The sequence below is a fragment of the Rhea pennata genome, unplaced genomic scaffold, assembly GCF_028389875.1.
Source record: "Rhea pennata isolate bPtePen1 unplaced genomic scaffold, bPtePen1.pri scaffold_32, whole genome shotgun sequence".
NCBI classification, from domain to species: Eukaryota; Metazoa; Chordata; class Aves; order Rheiformes; family Rheidae; genus Rhea; species Rhea pennata.
Genome location: NW_026907679.1, coordinates 3806064 through 3821105, shown reverse-complemented (window position 1 = coordinate 3821105; position 15042 = coordinate 3806064). Strand labels below are relative to the sequence as shown.

General features: G+C 57.8%; 1 protein-coding gene across 1 annotated transcript in view; it reads right to left on the bottom strand.

Annotated features, from left to right (window-relative positions):
- Positions 1-14639, bottom strand: part of LOC134154590 (adenylate cyclase type 10-like) — a 49756-nt gene extending 35117 nt beyond the window's left edge. The window contains exons 1-13 of the mRNA XM_062601265.1: positions 14537-14639; positions 13133-13227; positions 12790-12915; positions 11540-11626; positions 10252-10329; positions 8898-9047; positions 8537-8691; positions 7994-8141; positions 7369-7460; positions 7143-7280; positions 6314-6428; positions 5714-5842; positions 4954-5130 (exon numbers count right to left, since the gene is read on the bottom strand). Of these exons, the coding sequence (XP_062457249.1) occupies positions 4954-5130; positions 5714-5842; positions 6314-6428; positions 7143-7280; positions 7369-7460; positions 7994-8141; positions 8537-8691; positions 8898-9047; positions 10252-10329; positions 11540-11626; positions 12790-12915; positions 13133-13227; positions 14537-14639 (1593 nt within the window). The remainder of the gene's footprint in view (positions 1-4953; positions 5131-5713; positions 5843-6313; positions 6429-7142; positions 7281-7368; positions 7461-7993; positions 8142-8536; positions 8692-8897; positions 9048-10251; positions 10330-11539; positions 11627-12789; positions 12916-13132; positions 13228-14536) is intronic.
- Positions 14640-15042: the final 403 nt, after the last annotated feature.

Genomic DNA, 15042 nt, shown 5'->3' with positions numbered 1-15042 from the left:
ATTGTGCAAGATTCCCAGTCCCAAGTTGAGGTAGGATTTCCATCTTTACGTACTTCAGCCGTAACCTCCGTGAGTTCAGCAATTTGTGGAAAATGGCAGGAAGCGGTGAGGAACAGTGGAAAGGGTGGAAAATATTGGAAGACGAGGCAAAAGCAATGGAAAAATGCATAGAGGCAGAAAACAGGGAAAATGATGGAAATTGGGATGAAACCCCCAAAGCAGTGGAAAACACAAAAATACTACAAAATCACCTGCAAAATAAATGCCAAATATCCCATTAAAAAAATAAAAAAACTTCAGCACAATGTCTCCCACAAAATAAAAGCTACTAAAAAACCCCACAGAGAATGCACAAATAGCAGAAAACAGTAGAAGAATGCCAAAAAGTTGGAAATGTAAAAAATGAAAGTAGAGAGAGCTTGAGAGAAAACAATAGCAAATGAAGTAAAAGAGAAAGAGAGATTAAAAAACCCCAATATATTCAACGGAAGGCTGAGCATGCATACAGAAGATCAGAAAATGTTTTATAAAAACACAAAAAAGGTGGATGCAATGACACAGAATGGAAAGAAAAGCAACACAAGTGTGAAAAGCACATGAAAAAGAAAAGGAATGATCATAAAGCAGAGGAAAAGAGCAGAAAATGCTAAAGAATGTGAAGACAGTGGAAAATGCAAGAAAGATGGTTAATGCGGGGGAAAAGAAGGGTTGAAAACAGCAGAAAATGATGGAAAAAACCATACCTGGAAAACTGCAGAAAGCATAATGACTGAAAACGCAAAAAAAAGGCAAAAATGCAAAAAAAAAAAAGAAAAAAAAAGAAAAATGCAGAAAATGCTAGCACATGACAGAAAAATTCAGAAAACATCGTAATACGCAAGGAATGGCAGAAAATGCAAAACCTACCAAAACCTGGCCTCCAAAATAATGGAAAACACCTAAAGCAACAAGGAACACACATACACACAGACACAAAAAAACTCCACACAGAAACAAACTCCAAGTGGAATTGAGTGGAAAAGAGAATAAATGGTGGAAAGCAGGGGAGATATTGTACCAAAAAAACAAGGAAGAAAATGCACAGAATTGCTGAAAAAATCAAAAATAAGAAGGTGGTAGAACAAGTAGGAGTTGATGAAAATGGGCAGAAAAAAGCAGAACATGGTGGGAAGGACTTAGAGGAGTAAAAATGGCAGAAAACAGAAACACCAGAAAAGGCAAAAAAAAAAAAAAAAAAAAAGTGAAAAATTCGAAGAACAACTGAAAGCATCAGGGACTGACTAAAGAGCAGAAAATTCTGAAAAGGAAAGGAAAATGGTGGAAATCACAGAAGAAGATGGAGAAAACAGAAAGGATGGATAACATGAAGAAAATGGAACACCAAGTACACTTAAAATGGTTAAAAATGGTTAAAATGGTTAAGCCAGAGATGTCAGAAAATGCAAAAAAAAAAAAAAAAAAGTAAAAAAAAAGTGGAAAAACTGAGAAGTGGCAGAAAATCAAAAAAAAAGGGAAAACCTGAAAACACTTCAAATGGGACAAAATGCAAGAAATAGAGGAAAATTCACACCCCCCTCAAAAAAAATAATTGCCCAAAGTGTCCAACAGCAGCAGAAATCTTTGGAAAGAATATAAATAAAAAAGAAAGAAATGTGGAAAATGCAAAAAGCTCTATATGAAAACTGTGGGAAATGCAAAAAAAAGGAAAAAAAGTGTAAAACAGAGAAAGAATGGAAAAAAGAGGACACAAAAAACGTTGAAAGGGGGAAAAAAGATGGAAAAGGGGAAAGCAGAAATGGTAGAAATGGCAGAAAAGGAGGGAGAGCAGCGACAGATGATGCAGGCACGGCAGAAAAGAGATGGTGCAAAGCAAGAAGTGCAGAAAGCTGTGGAAAATGGTGAAGAGCACCAAAAGAAAGTGGAAGGTGGAGAAACATCGAAATGGAAAATGAGGAAAGCGGGTAAATTGGAGGGGAAAAAGCTAAAAGAATATGGGCAGATGGAGGTCAGAAAACAGTGGGGATGGCCGTGATGTGCCAGCAGAGGAGCTGCACCAAGGTGATCGAGGTTCTCCCTGGCTGTTGGCCTCGGGGGCCTCCCTGCTGCTGGATGGGTTGCTGGGTCCACCGGCCAGCTCGTGGTGAGTCTGAGTGCACACCAGAGCTATGCGTCCTGCTGGCTTTCATCCTTCCCGGGCTTCATTCACTCTCCGGTCGAGCCATGCCAGACCACAGGTACACAACAGACCAGATGGCCTCAGCCAGGAACAGGATGGTCGACAGCTAACAGTGCGGCTGGACGGCCAAGAGAGAACCCGGTGCACAGTTCCACAGCACCCAGGTGCTTCCGGTGTGAGCCTGCAGTGTGCAGGGGCCGTGGTGGGATTGCTGCTGGGGAAGCTGGACTGAACGGCTCCGTGTCCCTGAGCAGCTCCTATGGCTGGTTGATAGTGAAGGGACTGTTCTGCAGCACTGAATTCGCTGAAAGGGACTTGGTCACACATGGCCCCAGCGCCAGCAGCTCCGGATTACGGGGCGCCCCAGTGAATCAAAGCTGATGGCTCCTGGCTTTTGAGGTCTTTCAAGGGAAAACAGAAGCACATAGTCATGGGGAAGAGGGAGAGCAGAGGAAAGAAGCAATTCCCAGGGACGACGCAGGGTGGGCATTGGTGATAGAAAGAGAGCTGCACGGCAAACCCCAGCTTGGCCCTTGCACAGCAGATGCAAGGCCTGAGGACAGCGGGTGTCTGTAGAGGCTACAGAGCTTCTCCCTCTTGCCCTTGTGTTTCCTGGTCCAGCAGAGCAACTGCCCTCTTCCCCCTTGCCTTTCTCTCGCTCCAAAAAAAATTACACACACATGGGCTGAAGAAACAGGACTTTATCTTTGAGGAAAGCAGAGCAAGGGGAGGAAGTGGTAGAACACTAATGGGACAGGATGCGCTTAGAGCTGTCGAGCTGTCCTGTGCTGCGGGAGACACCAGCCATGGCCCAGACCTTCCAGCACACCTGCGTGTCTGCGGTGTGCAGCCCCACGGCATTGGCACAGCTGTGGCAGTGCTGCTCAGAGTCACCTCCTGGCAGAAGGGTGACACCTCTGCCATGCTCTCTGGAGCCAGTGACCCAGTGCTCCAAAGCTGAACCTTGGTGGTGACCGCTCCCGGGCAGTTCTCAGGTTCAGCACGGTCTGTGTCACCAGGCAACAGACGGAGGGTTCAGCATCAGCTTCCAGGGGCTGGAGGGCTGAGACAGAAAAGATCACAGCACATAACAGACTCCCACAGTTGCAGACCTCCTTGATATCCCGCCCAAACAGGGCCCGTCCCACCCAGCCCTTCCCAGGCCGGGCAGGCAGCACGTGGGACAAAAGGATCAGCTGCAAGTTGCTGGTCAGGAATACCCCGGGTGACCCACAAATACTCACCTCCTCTCCCCCAAAGAGGAAGACCACACCTGCCTGGCTTATGGCAGGGCCAGCAACTGGAGCTCCCTTCCTGGGCTCCCTCCTCCTCCCTGCCAGGGCTTCCTGCCACACCTCCTCTCACTCACCATTGCAGATCTGCTCCACCTTCTCCTTCCTCTGCTTCATTTGCTGCCTCATGAGCCCTAGGCAAACACCTCCTGTCAGCCCTCATACTCCCCACCAAGACCCCAGCAGCACAGCTCCCATCTGGCTGTGCCAGCCTGGCCACTCATCCTCTTCCCCTTGTGCAAGGCTGGCCTCAGCGTGGTCCCCAGGGTGCAGGATGCAGGCATGTGGTGAGGCACTGCAGAACCTCCTCTTAGCCCACCTGCACGGTCAGGGATGCGACTGGGGTAGTGGCTCACCAAGGAACCTCACGGCTGCCTCCTGCAAGGATGCCTCAGGCTTCTCCAAGTATGGCAGGCTCTGGTGCAGGTATTGCTCCGCTCTGCTCCTGTCCCTCAGCACCTGGAGACACCGCAAGGCCGTGGGTTGGCACCGAGACTCCCTGGGGAGCCAGGCTTGACCCTCCTCCCACGACCGGCCTCCTCTTCCTTCCTCCTCATGACCCCCGGTGGCCTAGGGATGCTGAGATCCCCCCAAAGCCTTCTGACAAGGACAGCCAAGCCAGGGGCTCCTTCAGCATCCCAGGGGGGGACAGCAAGGGCAGAGGGGCCTGGAGCAGAACCCGAGGCGGCTGGGGCTCTGGGCTGCAGCAGTGGGTGAGGGGCACAGCTGTGCGCCCTGCACGCTGGGCAGCGGGGCAGGCTTCGTCCGGTCAGGGCCCCGGGACTTTGGCCTTGTCCTTACCAGGTACTCCCCAATCTTGGCCAGCGTTGGAGCATGTCCCAGCCCACAGTGGGGCTTAGGACCAGGGCTGCCCCTCCCTGCTGAAGGCAGCGGCACCTCTGCCTTGTCCTTGGCCACTCAGCAAATTGGACCTCCCGCTGGCACGCACTCAGAGGCACACTTGTCAGCAGCCCCTGCCATGGTGGTCAGGCCTCCCCCAGGTCATGTCAGCATCCCTTCCCCAAAGCACTGCTCCATACCTGGGCCGCTCTCTGGTTCTGCTCGCTCATTTGCAGGAAGAGTGGCACCAGGCTCCTCTGCACGGGCTGCATCATCCTCTGCTTGTTCTTCCCCACCACAATCTCCATCAGGTCCTTGAAGAGCAGCATGGAGAGCTCTCGCACTGTGCTGCAGCTCTGTGAGGAAGGAAGGAGAGCAGGGGAGGCCTCAGCAATGACTCCAGGAGCCAGGCATGAGAAGAAGGTTTTCCTTTGCGAGGCCTCGTCTTCTGCAGGCACAACTGTCCCCCTCCCTGGCCAGGGCTCGGAGCTGGGGACAAGCCTCTGCAGAGGCAGCACAACTGTGGCAGGAGGTGCCAATACACTGGCCAGTGGGCACACGTGCAGAAGGACACACAGCATCCAGAGCCACGTCTACAGACCCACCCACACGCCAGAGAGCCCCTGGCTCTCCCACCAGCCTTACGTCATCAAAGCGTGGCAGAAGCCTCTCCGCCAGCTGCAGAGCGATGGGGTTGGAGCCCTTCTGGTCCAGGTAGCTGAGGATGTTTCTCAGCAACAGCAAGCTTCCTGCACGCACGTCCCTGCGGGCATCCTGCAGCCACTCCACCATGTCTAGGAGCAGGCTCTGCATTTTCCTTGCCTGTGGGAAAGACACAATTTCCTTTTGTCAAGCAAGGCCAGAGCCCCCTGGCCACGAGTGCTCTGGGGGCTGATTTCCCATCAGGGCTCAGGGGCCACGGCCAGGGCTCTGCACACAGCCACGGCTGGGGCACAGAGGCTGCAGTGCAGGGCAGAGATCTCCAAGGGGGCTCCAAGCACCCTAGGGCTTCTCTAGGGAGCAAGGCTCCTGCCTCCAGCACCAGCAGCAGCCGACTGCATTAGCCCAACCCTGTGATCTGCCTCATCGTCCCTCTCCCAGCAGGACTCTGGCCGCAGCGTTCTCACAATGGAGGCCGTTTGGAAGGGGCTTGTTGCTGCTGGGCCTGGATCTCCGCCTGGCACAGCGGAGCTCTTCCCGAGGGCCATTGGTGCCTTTCTGCCTGTGCAGCACAGCCCAGGGGCTGCCATGAAAGACTTGGGGCACATCAAGAGGGCAGCGGGGACGTGGGAGCAGCTAGCACACCTCCTGAGGGCCAGCAAAGGCCAGGCCACTCTGTGACCCAGCACCACCTGCCAAGCCCCAGCCTGCCACCATGGCTTCATCCAGCTGCCCCCCTGCTCACCATCTTCAGCAGGCTCAGGAGACCTCTGAATGCCAGTCTGCGCAGCTCCAGGCCCTCAGCCTGAATGCAGCACCAGAGGAGTGGCAGCACGGCATCGTCCATCTCGGCAAGGTCAAGGCCATCCAGCAGCTGAAATGCACACAGCACTGACGGACTGGCAGAGCCACCAGCACTGCCTGCAGCGTGCAGCCCTGCGTCCCACCCACCATTCAGGCCAAGGGCACCAGCCCCTGACACGGCTCACGCCACGGGCAGGGGCCACTGTGGAGACACCCGCAGGCCCTGCTCCCAGCCCTGGGCCTCTCAGCACACTGCACGCACTGCTCGCCTCCGCCCCACGGCCTCGGAGCCCTCTGCAGCCTCTTGTCCTCAGCCCTTGGAGGAGCACTTGAACCCAGAGAGCTGCCGCAAAGGAGGCCCAAAAGGCAAGTGCTTGCGAGCGGTCGCCCAGCAGAAATGAGCCAAGGCCAGGGCTGCTAACAAGAGCGCGTGCATTGCCCCAGCTCCATTCACCAACGTCACCCACCAGGCACGCGCACAATACGAGCAGAGAGCATTCAGCGGCACCTCCAGAGAGGCACCGCTTGCCATGAGGCTCACCTCCACAAAGAAAGCCATGGCGGGCCTCTGGCGAAACTGGTCCTCCCCGCTCAGCAGCCTTGCCAGCTGGTGGAAGATCCAGCGACACAGGTGTCTCGGAGCTCTCCTCATGGCTCTGGCAGAAGGAAGAAGGCACTGTTGGTCCTCAGCTGAGCAGGTAAGCCTGCTCTGGGCCTGCTTGCCCCCTCAGCCACTTCCCCCCAGCACACTGAAGGCAGCTCAAGGCAGTGCTTGGCACGCAGCCACGGCAGCCAGCAGCATGTGCTCCTGCAGGGCCGCTCTTTCCCCACCACACCTTGCCATCAGAAAGCCAGGCTCAGTCACCATTATGTTCCTCTGGGTGGGAGACTAGAGAAACACCCTTCCTACCTGCAAGTCATGGCCTTCCCACACATGCCGTGTCCTCACCCCTTGGCATTCCTCTGCCCCGGGGGCCTTCCCAGGTCCTTCTGCTCAGCTTGCACCTTTCCTGGGGCTCTGCTTTGGCTGCCACTGCAGCCAGACCCTCCCCAATCCTCTCTGTGATGGGAGCCCAGGCCCCACCGGAGGGCACTCCGGCGCTTTGGGAGGGCACCACTCCTGCGAGGGACCTTCTCGCACTACTCCTAACACCAACTACTCCCCCAACAGCACTCAAAGCTGGGCAGTAATGGGTCAGGGAGCTCCCATGGCCATTTTGCTGTGTGAGCCCTTGCCACAAGTGGGGAGGCTGCAGCCCCTTTCTTGGAGAGCTCGCCCCCACCCCCCGTCCACAAGGAAGGACATTGTGTGGGGCACCCCAAATCCACGAAAGAGGTGCTGGGGGAGAGCAGGGCGTAAAGGACTCTACCTGGCCAGCACGGACACTCCCTTCTGAGATGTCTCTGCACGCAGAAACAGCTCCCAGCCGCCATTCTTCTCCACAGCCAGGGCTACGTGCCGATAGCCAGCGCAGTGGAAGAGACCCTTCATGGCCTCCATGGCACTCCTGCATGCAAAACAAAGCCCAGGTCACACTGGCAGCCTGGCCCTGCCTCTGACTCCAAGGCCGAGACAGGAGGAGTGGGATCAAGCACCTGATGTGGCTGGGGGCACGGGACCCATCCCGCTGGCATTCCCTCAGGAAGATGTTTGCTTCCTGGCAGGTGAACCCTGCTGTGAAGACCATCTGAAAGAGCAGTGCCAGGAAGAGCTGGGGGAAGAAGGCCTGCAACACCTGTGGGCTCCTGGATGATCACGTGCAGTGACCTTGTTGCCTGCGGAAAACACCCAGGGACACCTCTCACTCCTGAGTGCTCCCTGTCATTCTCCCTGAACCCTCGAGCTGGGAGCCTCACACACAGCCTCGTGCCATGGACAATGCAGATGGAGGGCTCGGACTTGCTGCCTGACCAAGGCCAATGCCTGCAGGCTCTTTGGCCTCAACTCCTGTCTGTACACAAGGAGCCTTCCTGCGTGAGGGACACTAGGGGATGCAGGGACAGGGGGAGATGGAGATTTCCAGGCCATGGCCAGCCTGAGTGTTTGTGTGCAGAGCAGCGCTCGGCAGCCCTGTGCGCTGGCAACGGGAGGCCTGGTGCTGGGCATGTTGTATCCCCATGCAGGGGAGGTGCCTGCCTGGGGGCACACAGGCAGGGCAGAGGGGGCCCACAGAGCCAGGCGACAGCCAGGGGACCAACGAGGCGTCGTCCCATAACTCACAGCCAGGGGAAGGATGCAGCTGTTGTCCCTCTCGGAGGTGGACTGCTTGCGCAGTGGCCGTTGCTCCAGCAAACTCAGCAGCTCCTGCAGCACGTCTTTTGCAACTGCGGCCTTATCCAGCAGCACCTTCCACATGGTTGTGGCGATGCTGCAGGCCCAGAGCGCTCTGTCAGTGGCACTTCCTCGGCCACAGTGCCAGAGCCTGGGCATGCCCTGGAGCTCCCTGGACGTCCAGCAGCCCTGACCCTGCCCACCCCCTCCTCACTGGGAGCCCTAAAGGGGGCCTGCCCATGCAGGCTGGACAGCACCAGGCTGAAGTGCCTTGTGGGGAAGGCAGGGAGCATGGCCGCTGCCTGCTGAAAGCAGGCTCCCTTGCTCAGCTCTGCCTTCTGCAGAGCTACTTGATGCATGGGGACTGGGCAGTGGTGGGACAGACAGAGGACTCTGCCCCGCAGGCGTGTCTTGGGAGTCTCCTTGGGTCTGGCCCCCTTTGGGCCCTTCTCCCCATCTGCGATGAGCCCTCGAGCCTGACGGGCCCCATACCTGTTGCAGAGCGGGGAGCAGTAGAGCAGGCTCACGGTCACCTCCTCAGGGTTCGAGCAGCACAGCTGGCAAAGGATGTTGTTCAGGGTGACCCGGGCCAACAACTCCCTGACGTACCTTAGGTTCCTGTAGAGGCACCTTATCATCCGTGGCACCTGGAAGACCCATGGGTGAAAGTGGGGCTGCTACCAGAGAGCAGCCATTACTCCACTTTCCATGACATCCCCTTCCTTCTCCACGGCTCCCAGTGCTCCTTGCTGCCTTCCAAGGCTCTTGGGTGCCCCAGACCCCTGGCTCTGGCGAGGTAAGACCATGTCCCAGAGGACTCCTGTCCCATACACGCCACCTGCAGCCTGCTTACATCTTCCAGTGAAGAGACAGCACCCACCACAAACATGTTCAGCATGTGGGTAGCCACCACCGTGCTGTAGTTGCTGCAGTTCCTCATGCCCTCGATGGCTGTGACAATGACGTCTATGCCCTCGGAGGGCTGAAGGTTTTTCACAAACAGCTTATGGGAGAAAGGAGGTGAGGGAAGAAATGTCACGCTCTGTGCCACATTAATGGTGCTTAGCTGAGCAGTGGACGTGGCTCGGGAGAGGGGGGTGGGGTAATGCTGGCACTGTGGTCCCAGCAGAGCCAGGGGCGGCTGTTGGGTTGTGCAGCGGCACCGTGGGGCACGTGGCCACAGGACCATCAGGGCACGGGAGGATAGGTGTGGTCAGGGTCACAGCGCACTGGCTCTGCAGGCAAGCACAGCTTGATGGTGGCCCTCAAAGCTGCAGCTGCTGCTGGGACTCTTGGAGTGAAGCCCCTGCCCACTCCCCACTCAGGCACAGTGGAAGCGGCACCGGGAGAGAGCTGGGCTGCTACCAGAGTGCAGCCTTACACAAGGGGCCACTGAGAGCTGCTTCCCTCTCCACCACGCCCTCTGCCCACTCTGCATGAACCGCGATACCCCCTCAGCCCTGCTCATTAGGCAGCCCTCTGCTCATCCAAGTCCCCTGATGACCCCATGGCCAAGAGTCGCAGGAGGGGAGGTGCTCCTCACATTCGTGATGACACTGAGGTTGCTGGTCCATGACACGCAGAGCTCGTCGTCAGCTTCCCACTCCTTTGGGTTCTCCACATGCCCTTAATTATCCTGCAACGGCTCGCTGCCTGAGCAGGAGCGGAAAAAGAGAGCAGTCAGGAGGAGTGGAGGAGCCTTGGAGGGGGCAGACTGATGGCCTCAGGGAGAAAGCAGCCTGGCAGAGGAGAAGAGCATGCCAGTAACGTCTGGGGAGCAGGATTCCCCGGGAGGCTGGGGGCCCCTTCCAGGGGACAGAAGGGGCAACTGCTTTGAAGGCTACCAAAGGCCTGGGGGGGTTCAATGGGACTTTGTGGTGTGAAGCACCTTAGGATCCCTAGTCCTAGCAGGGGTTGCTGAGCATTTTCCACAGCAGGACAGTCCAGCACAGCCACTAACATCCTGTTGCCCTACTGCTCCATCAGCCCTCTTTACTGCTCCTGTGTCTCATGGAGCAGAGTGGCCGAGGCAGGCTGATGCCCTCCCTGGCCTTGCCAGGCTCTCCAGCTCCACAAGAATGCAGCCCACCACAGCTACTCTTACGTTTTCATTGAACCACAAATCTGAAGAGGCAATGAAGAGCGTCCAAAGCCCCACGGCTGGTCTCTGCATTCTCATAGGCACAGCAAAGTATGAGACGCCCCACCAGCTGTCCCACTATGGGCACAGAGACCCTTCCGTAGCCGCTGGGGCTCTCCTCAACTCCTCCAAAGGGGCGCCAGACCTGCCGAACAGGCGGTACAGCTAGAAGGACTGATGGCAGGCAGTCGCCACCAAAGCCCTGAAGTCAAGAGTCTGCCCAGGCATGCATGCCAGGTGAGTCAAAGCTCCGGAGGGCCCTGCAGGCCTGGCCTCCCAAACCAGCAAGGCAGCACTGCCACACCTCGCCTCACATCGTGCTCCCTGCACACTCCTGCCCTGCACAGAGCTGGGGCACAGCTGGGGCCTCAGAAAAAAACGCCTGCGGAGATAAGCTCATGGCAAGAGGAACAAAGAGCTTTTGCCTCAGGGCAGGGCCTTGCTGAGCGCTTTGACCTCTGGCCAGGCTTCCCTCACAGGCACCCCGGAGCTGAAGGCTGCTCTGGTCTGCAGGCAAGGGGCAAAGGGGTGGCTGGGAGGTGCCTGCCTCCTTACCTCCAGCGAGGAATAGTTGGACAGCACATTGCTCAGCCTCCCAATCCTCCCCACAGCCCTCTCACGCACAGCTGCTCTCTCCAAGTTGGTGAAGGGCAACAGGAGCTGGGAGGACAAAGCCTACTGGTCTACCTGGGGAGCTGACACCTGCTCCAGCAGAAGCAGCTCTCCTCAGCCCCTGGCTGCACTGATACAGTTCAGGAAGGCAGGTAACCGCACACCCCTTGCACAGGCACCCTTTCCACACACCCCCTCCAGAACATCGCCCTGCGTGCAGGACATTCCCTGGCGGTCTGCTTGGGGAGGTTGGGCTATGGCCTCCTGGCCTGGCAAAAGAACCAACCTTCTCAGCTGGGCTCCCCTTGCAGGAGGGGCGAGTCCTAGCAGGGCCCTGCCCCATTCAGATCTGGAGAGCAAAGGACAAGGGACGGGGGGCAGGCAGGGGGATCGCAGCAGTAGCTGCCGTCTGTGTGGTGCTGAGAGAAAAAGGACGCAAATCCTCCCTCCACATCTTTGGGGCAAGAAAGGCTTTGAGGGCAGAGTTGGCCCTGGAGTGCAGCGGGCAAGGCTTTCTCATGACCTAGGAGGAATCTCTGGAAGGAGAAGGGACTTGGGCTGCAGCCAGTGCACCCCAGGATCACTGCACAGGCACCTCCCAGTCACCTAAGGGAGGTGGGCTCCCTCCCTGCACTCTGCAGCCTCCACATGGCACTGAGATAGGAAATGGCCACTTGAGGGTATCGCTTCCCCCTGAGCTGAGGAACAGTCCCTGTGAAGCCCACTCTTTGCAAATGCCATACCTGCAAGATATTCTGCAGCTCCAGGAGGCCGGAAGTGGCAGAGTTGAGCACCAGCACCTCCAGCATGTTATCCATGCTGTCCAGGGTCTGCAAGGAGCACAGAGGGTTGTGACACTCTTTCACCCCTCCCTGGCACACACCAGCCTCTGGGCTTTGCCCATGGCCACACCCAGAGGAAGGGGTAGAAGGGAGGAGGGTGGGAAAGCAAAGCTGAGATCGGGCCCTGCCTGTGATCTTACAGGCGTCTCTCAGCACAGGCCGGGCAGGGGCAAGAGCAGAGGGGCTGACAGGCTCCCCGTCGCTCGCCCAGTGCATACCTTGGAATAGAGGCAGGTGTCCAGGTTCTTCATGTCTTCTATTGCTGGAAGCAGGAAGACATTCCTGAAGCAAGTGTGCAGGAGGATGCTCTTTTTGCCCTCCAGAACCGGCTCCACGGCACTGCAAAGAGAGGCGCTTGCTCAACACTGGCGCTGGCAGCACTGCCTTGATGCTCTGGCAAGGTGGATGTGGACCTCCGGGGCAGGAGTCCTCGGGCTGGGGCAGCCCTGCGTGTGTTGGGGGGGTACTCCTTCCTTCCATGACACTGCTCCTGGGACAGAGGACAGTCCTGGTTGGTAGGCCTCATGCCTCCTCAACCATCTGCCTCCCCTTCTCTGGTGAAGGCCAAGGTGCCCTGGGCAGCTGCAGGTAGCCCTGTGCCCTCCCATCTGCCCTGATGACAAACCCGGGGCCAGGGAGAGCAGAGGCCCAGCGGACAGAACCACCAGCCTCCCTCCACGATGGGGGGACACCTCCCAGGCAGGCACGGTGCCATCAGGACCATGCTCTGGAGAGGTCTGGGCCAAACCAGGGGCTGACGTACGTACCTCATCGCCATGAGAGCAAGCATGGCTTGCTGACGCACTGCTGTGCCCAGCTGCTCCATCGGCTCCTCCTCCAGCAGCACCTGGAGAGCACAACCAGCATGCCACACCGAAAGTGCCACCACCCAGCGCCAGCACTCCCAGCAGCACTCTGTGAGGCTAGCAGAGGCCTGAGGCCCCCATCCCTGCACTGCAGCCCACAATGACCCCCACTTTGAGGTCTCAGCTCGCAGGGCTTCTCAAGGCCACCCGGGCACCTGTCAGCAGCAGCTCTTTGCCAGTGCTTGCTTGCCCCAGTCCTCCCAGTGCCCAAGTCCTCTCCAAAGAGCTGTGCTTGCGCCCAGCTGCCCTTGAGCCCGTACTCACAGCTGCTGCATGTGCCCTCACCTTGATATGCTCGGCCAGGTCGTACGTGCAGCAGAAAACATCCAGGCCCCACGACAAGGCCTTGGAGCTGCTGCCTCTGCAGAGGGTGCAGATGTACTCCAGGAACTTGAGCTTCTGCACCTCTTCCTGACGCACAGGGAAGAGAGACGGAGTGAGCGTGAAGGGTGGGGGAAAGACCAGCAGGAGCAGAGAAGTGAGGGGGCTGCAGCGGTGCGCGTGTCCCCTGGCCGGGAGCAGCTCTGCACAGCCAGCAGCCCCCCCCGCAGCCTGGCAGCAGGCAGCAGAGCCGGCGCGACCCGCAGGGAGACTCAGGCCCGGCCCGGCCGGACGTGGCTGCAGCTACCTTCTGTGTGCCGCTCACAAAGGCCTGGATGAACTCCAGGGCTTCCTCATCCTCTCTCGACAGCTCCGACCAGCTGCAGATGGAAAACTTGGCCCCTGCAAAAGCCAGAGAGCCAAGAGGCCTGGAGACACTGAGCGCAGGCAGCAGAGATGAGCGCACCGAGCTCGGCCTCTGCGCCACCGCCCCGGGCACCCCAGTGCCAGGGTGCGGGCAGACAGGAGCCCCGCGCAGAGCAGGACGTGCTGCCCAGCCTCGGCCCAGCCCAGCCCCGCGGGGCCCCTCACAGGCTCCACGACGCCTGGGCCCTGCAGCCCTTGGAGGACGACTGGGAAGAGCTGCTGCCCTGGGGAGTCCCGTCCCGCTCCTGGGGTGCCCGGGGGATGCGCGGGCAGCCGCCCTCCTAGGGATTGTTGGCAGTGGATTTGTACCCAGCGAGAGGATGGGGCCGTGCCCATGGCAGTCTGCAGGCTCAGGGCATCCCCCAGGGTCTCCCCTGCATGACGAGTCTCCCCGCAGGGGATCCCTGCACGCCCAGGCTCTGCATGGCTGCTGGAGCAGCTCCAGCTCCTCCCACCGCCGGGATCTCGGGTGAGTGATCCCACTGTGAGGCCAGCAGTGACCCTGGCAGCAGGGACTTCTGCCCAGGGTGCCCTGGGATGGCAGGGGCAGCGTCAGCACTGGCACGCAGCAGTCCTGGCAGCTACACTGGCACCTGAGCCAGAGGGGAGCATCAGTCTTTGCTCTGGCTGCAGCTCCCCACCCCGTCCAGCCTCCCGCTCTGGCTGCACTGCTCTCACACCTGCCCCAGCTAGTGGCCTCCTCACACCAGGCCCACAGACACTTACACCAGCAGAGCTGAAGGAGCGCACGGACCCTGAAGCCAGGCATGTGGCTGAGCCATGCAGAGGGAGGGAGCAGCTGTGGGGACTCGGCATCGGCCTAAACACGACTTCTGCAGGTTTCACAGAAATGCCATAAGGACCCCCTGCAAGAAACACGAGACACCCGGGTCTTCCACAAACCTCTGCTTTGAACACGCTCAGTGCTAGGGTAGAAATGTCTAAGCAGGTGAGGAAATGCAAGATGGGAAAGCAACTCATATGCACACAGTAGGAAAGAACCTACTGCTCACGCAGGGCTCGGCAACTGGCTCTTCCAAAGATTCTCAGCTGCACACTTCCCAAACGAAGCAGAAGGCAAGAGCCAAACTCTTAGATCAGATAAGACAAAGAGGAAGTCTTGTGAAAACTTCTGCTTCAGGAGCAGACACTGAAAGCAGGGGTTTTCTTTTCCATTTCCTTTCCCAAAGGACAGGAAACACAGTAAGGATACTTTGGTGTTTCTTCAACAAAATCATTCCCTTTCAACTGCTATGCTCCCAAGCCCAGCCGTAACCGACCCTACCGGATGATCTCCCTTTTCTGTCAGGAGCAGAAAACCTTCTTTCAACATAACTGATATCCTTGACTCCCCCTTTTATAGAACACACGGAAGAGCTGCTGTCCATACGCTACTCAGGTCACACACAAAGCAGTGGGGGGTGCATGTTAAATGCAGAGCCCTTCCTCTAAAAATGCATTTGCATTCAGCACACACTGGTATTGCAGAAGGTAAAGCTCACGATTACAAAAAACGCCCGCGTCCTCCAGCTCAGCTTTCAGCCAGAGACACATTTCAAGCTGACACTTCAGTCACACCTCGCCAGCATCGGTGTCCCAGCAGACACAAGGCACAACCCAGCCTTCTCCAGGCGATGTCTGGGGATACCTACAAGCAGGGTGAACAGGGCCTGGGGAAGCTCTGGGCGAAGGAGCAGCCCCGGCAGGGCAGGGCCATTCCCCCATGCACAGGGGGCTGCGTGGGGCAGGGCTGCTCAGAGCTCCCGCTTGCCCCCAGGACACTGCCCGGGG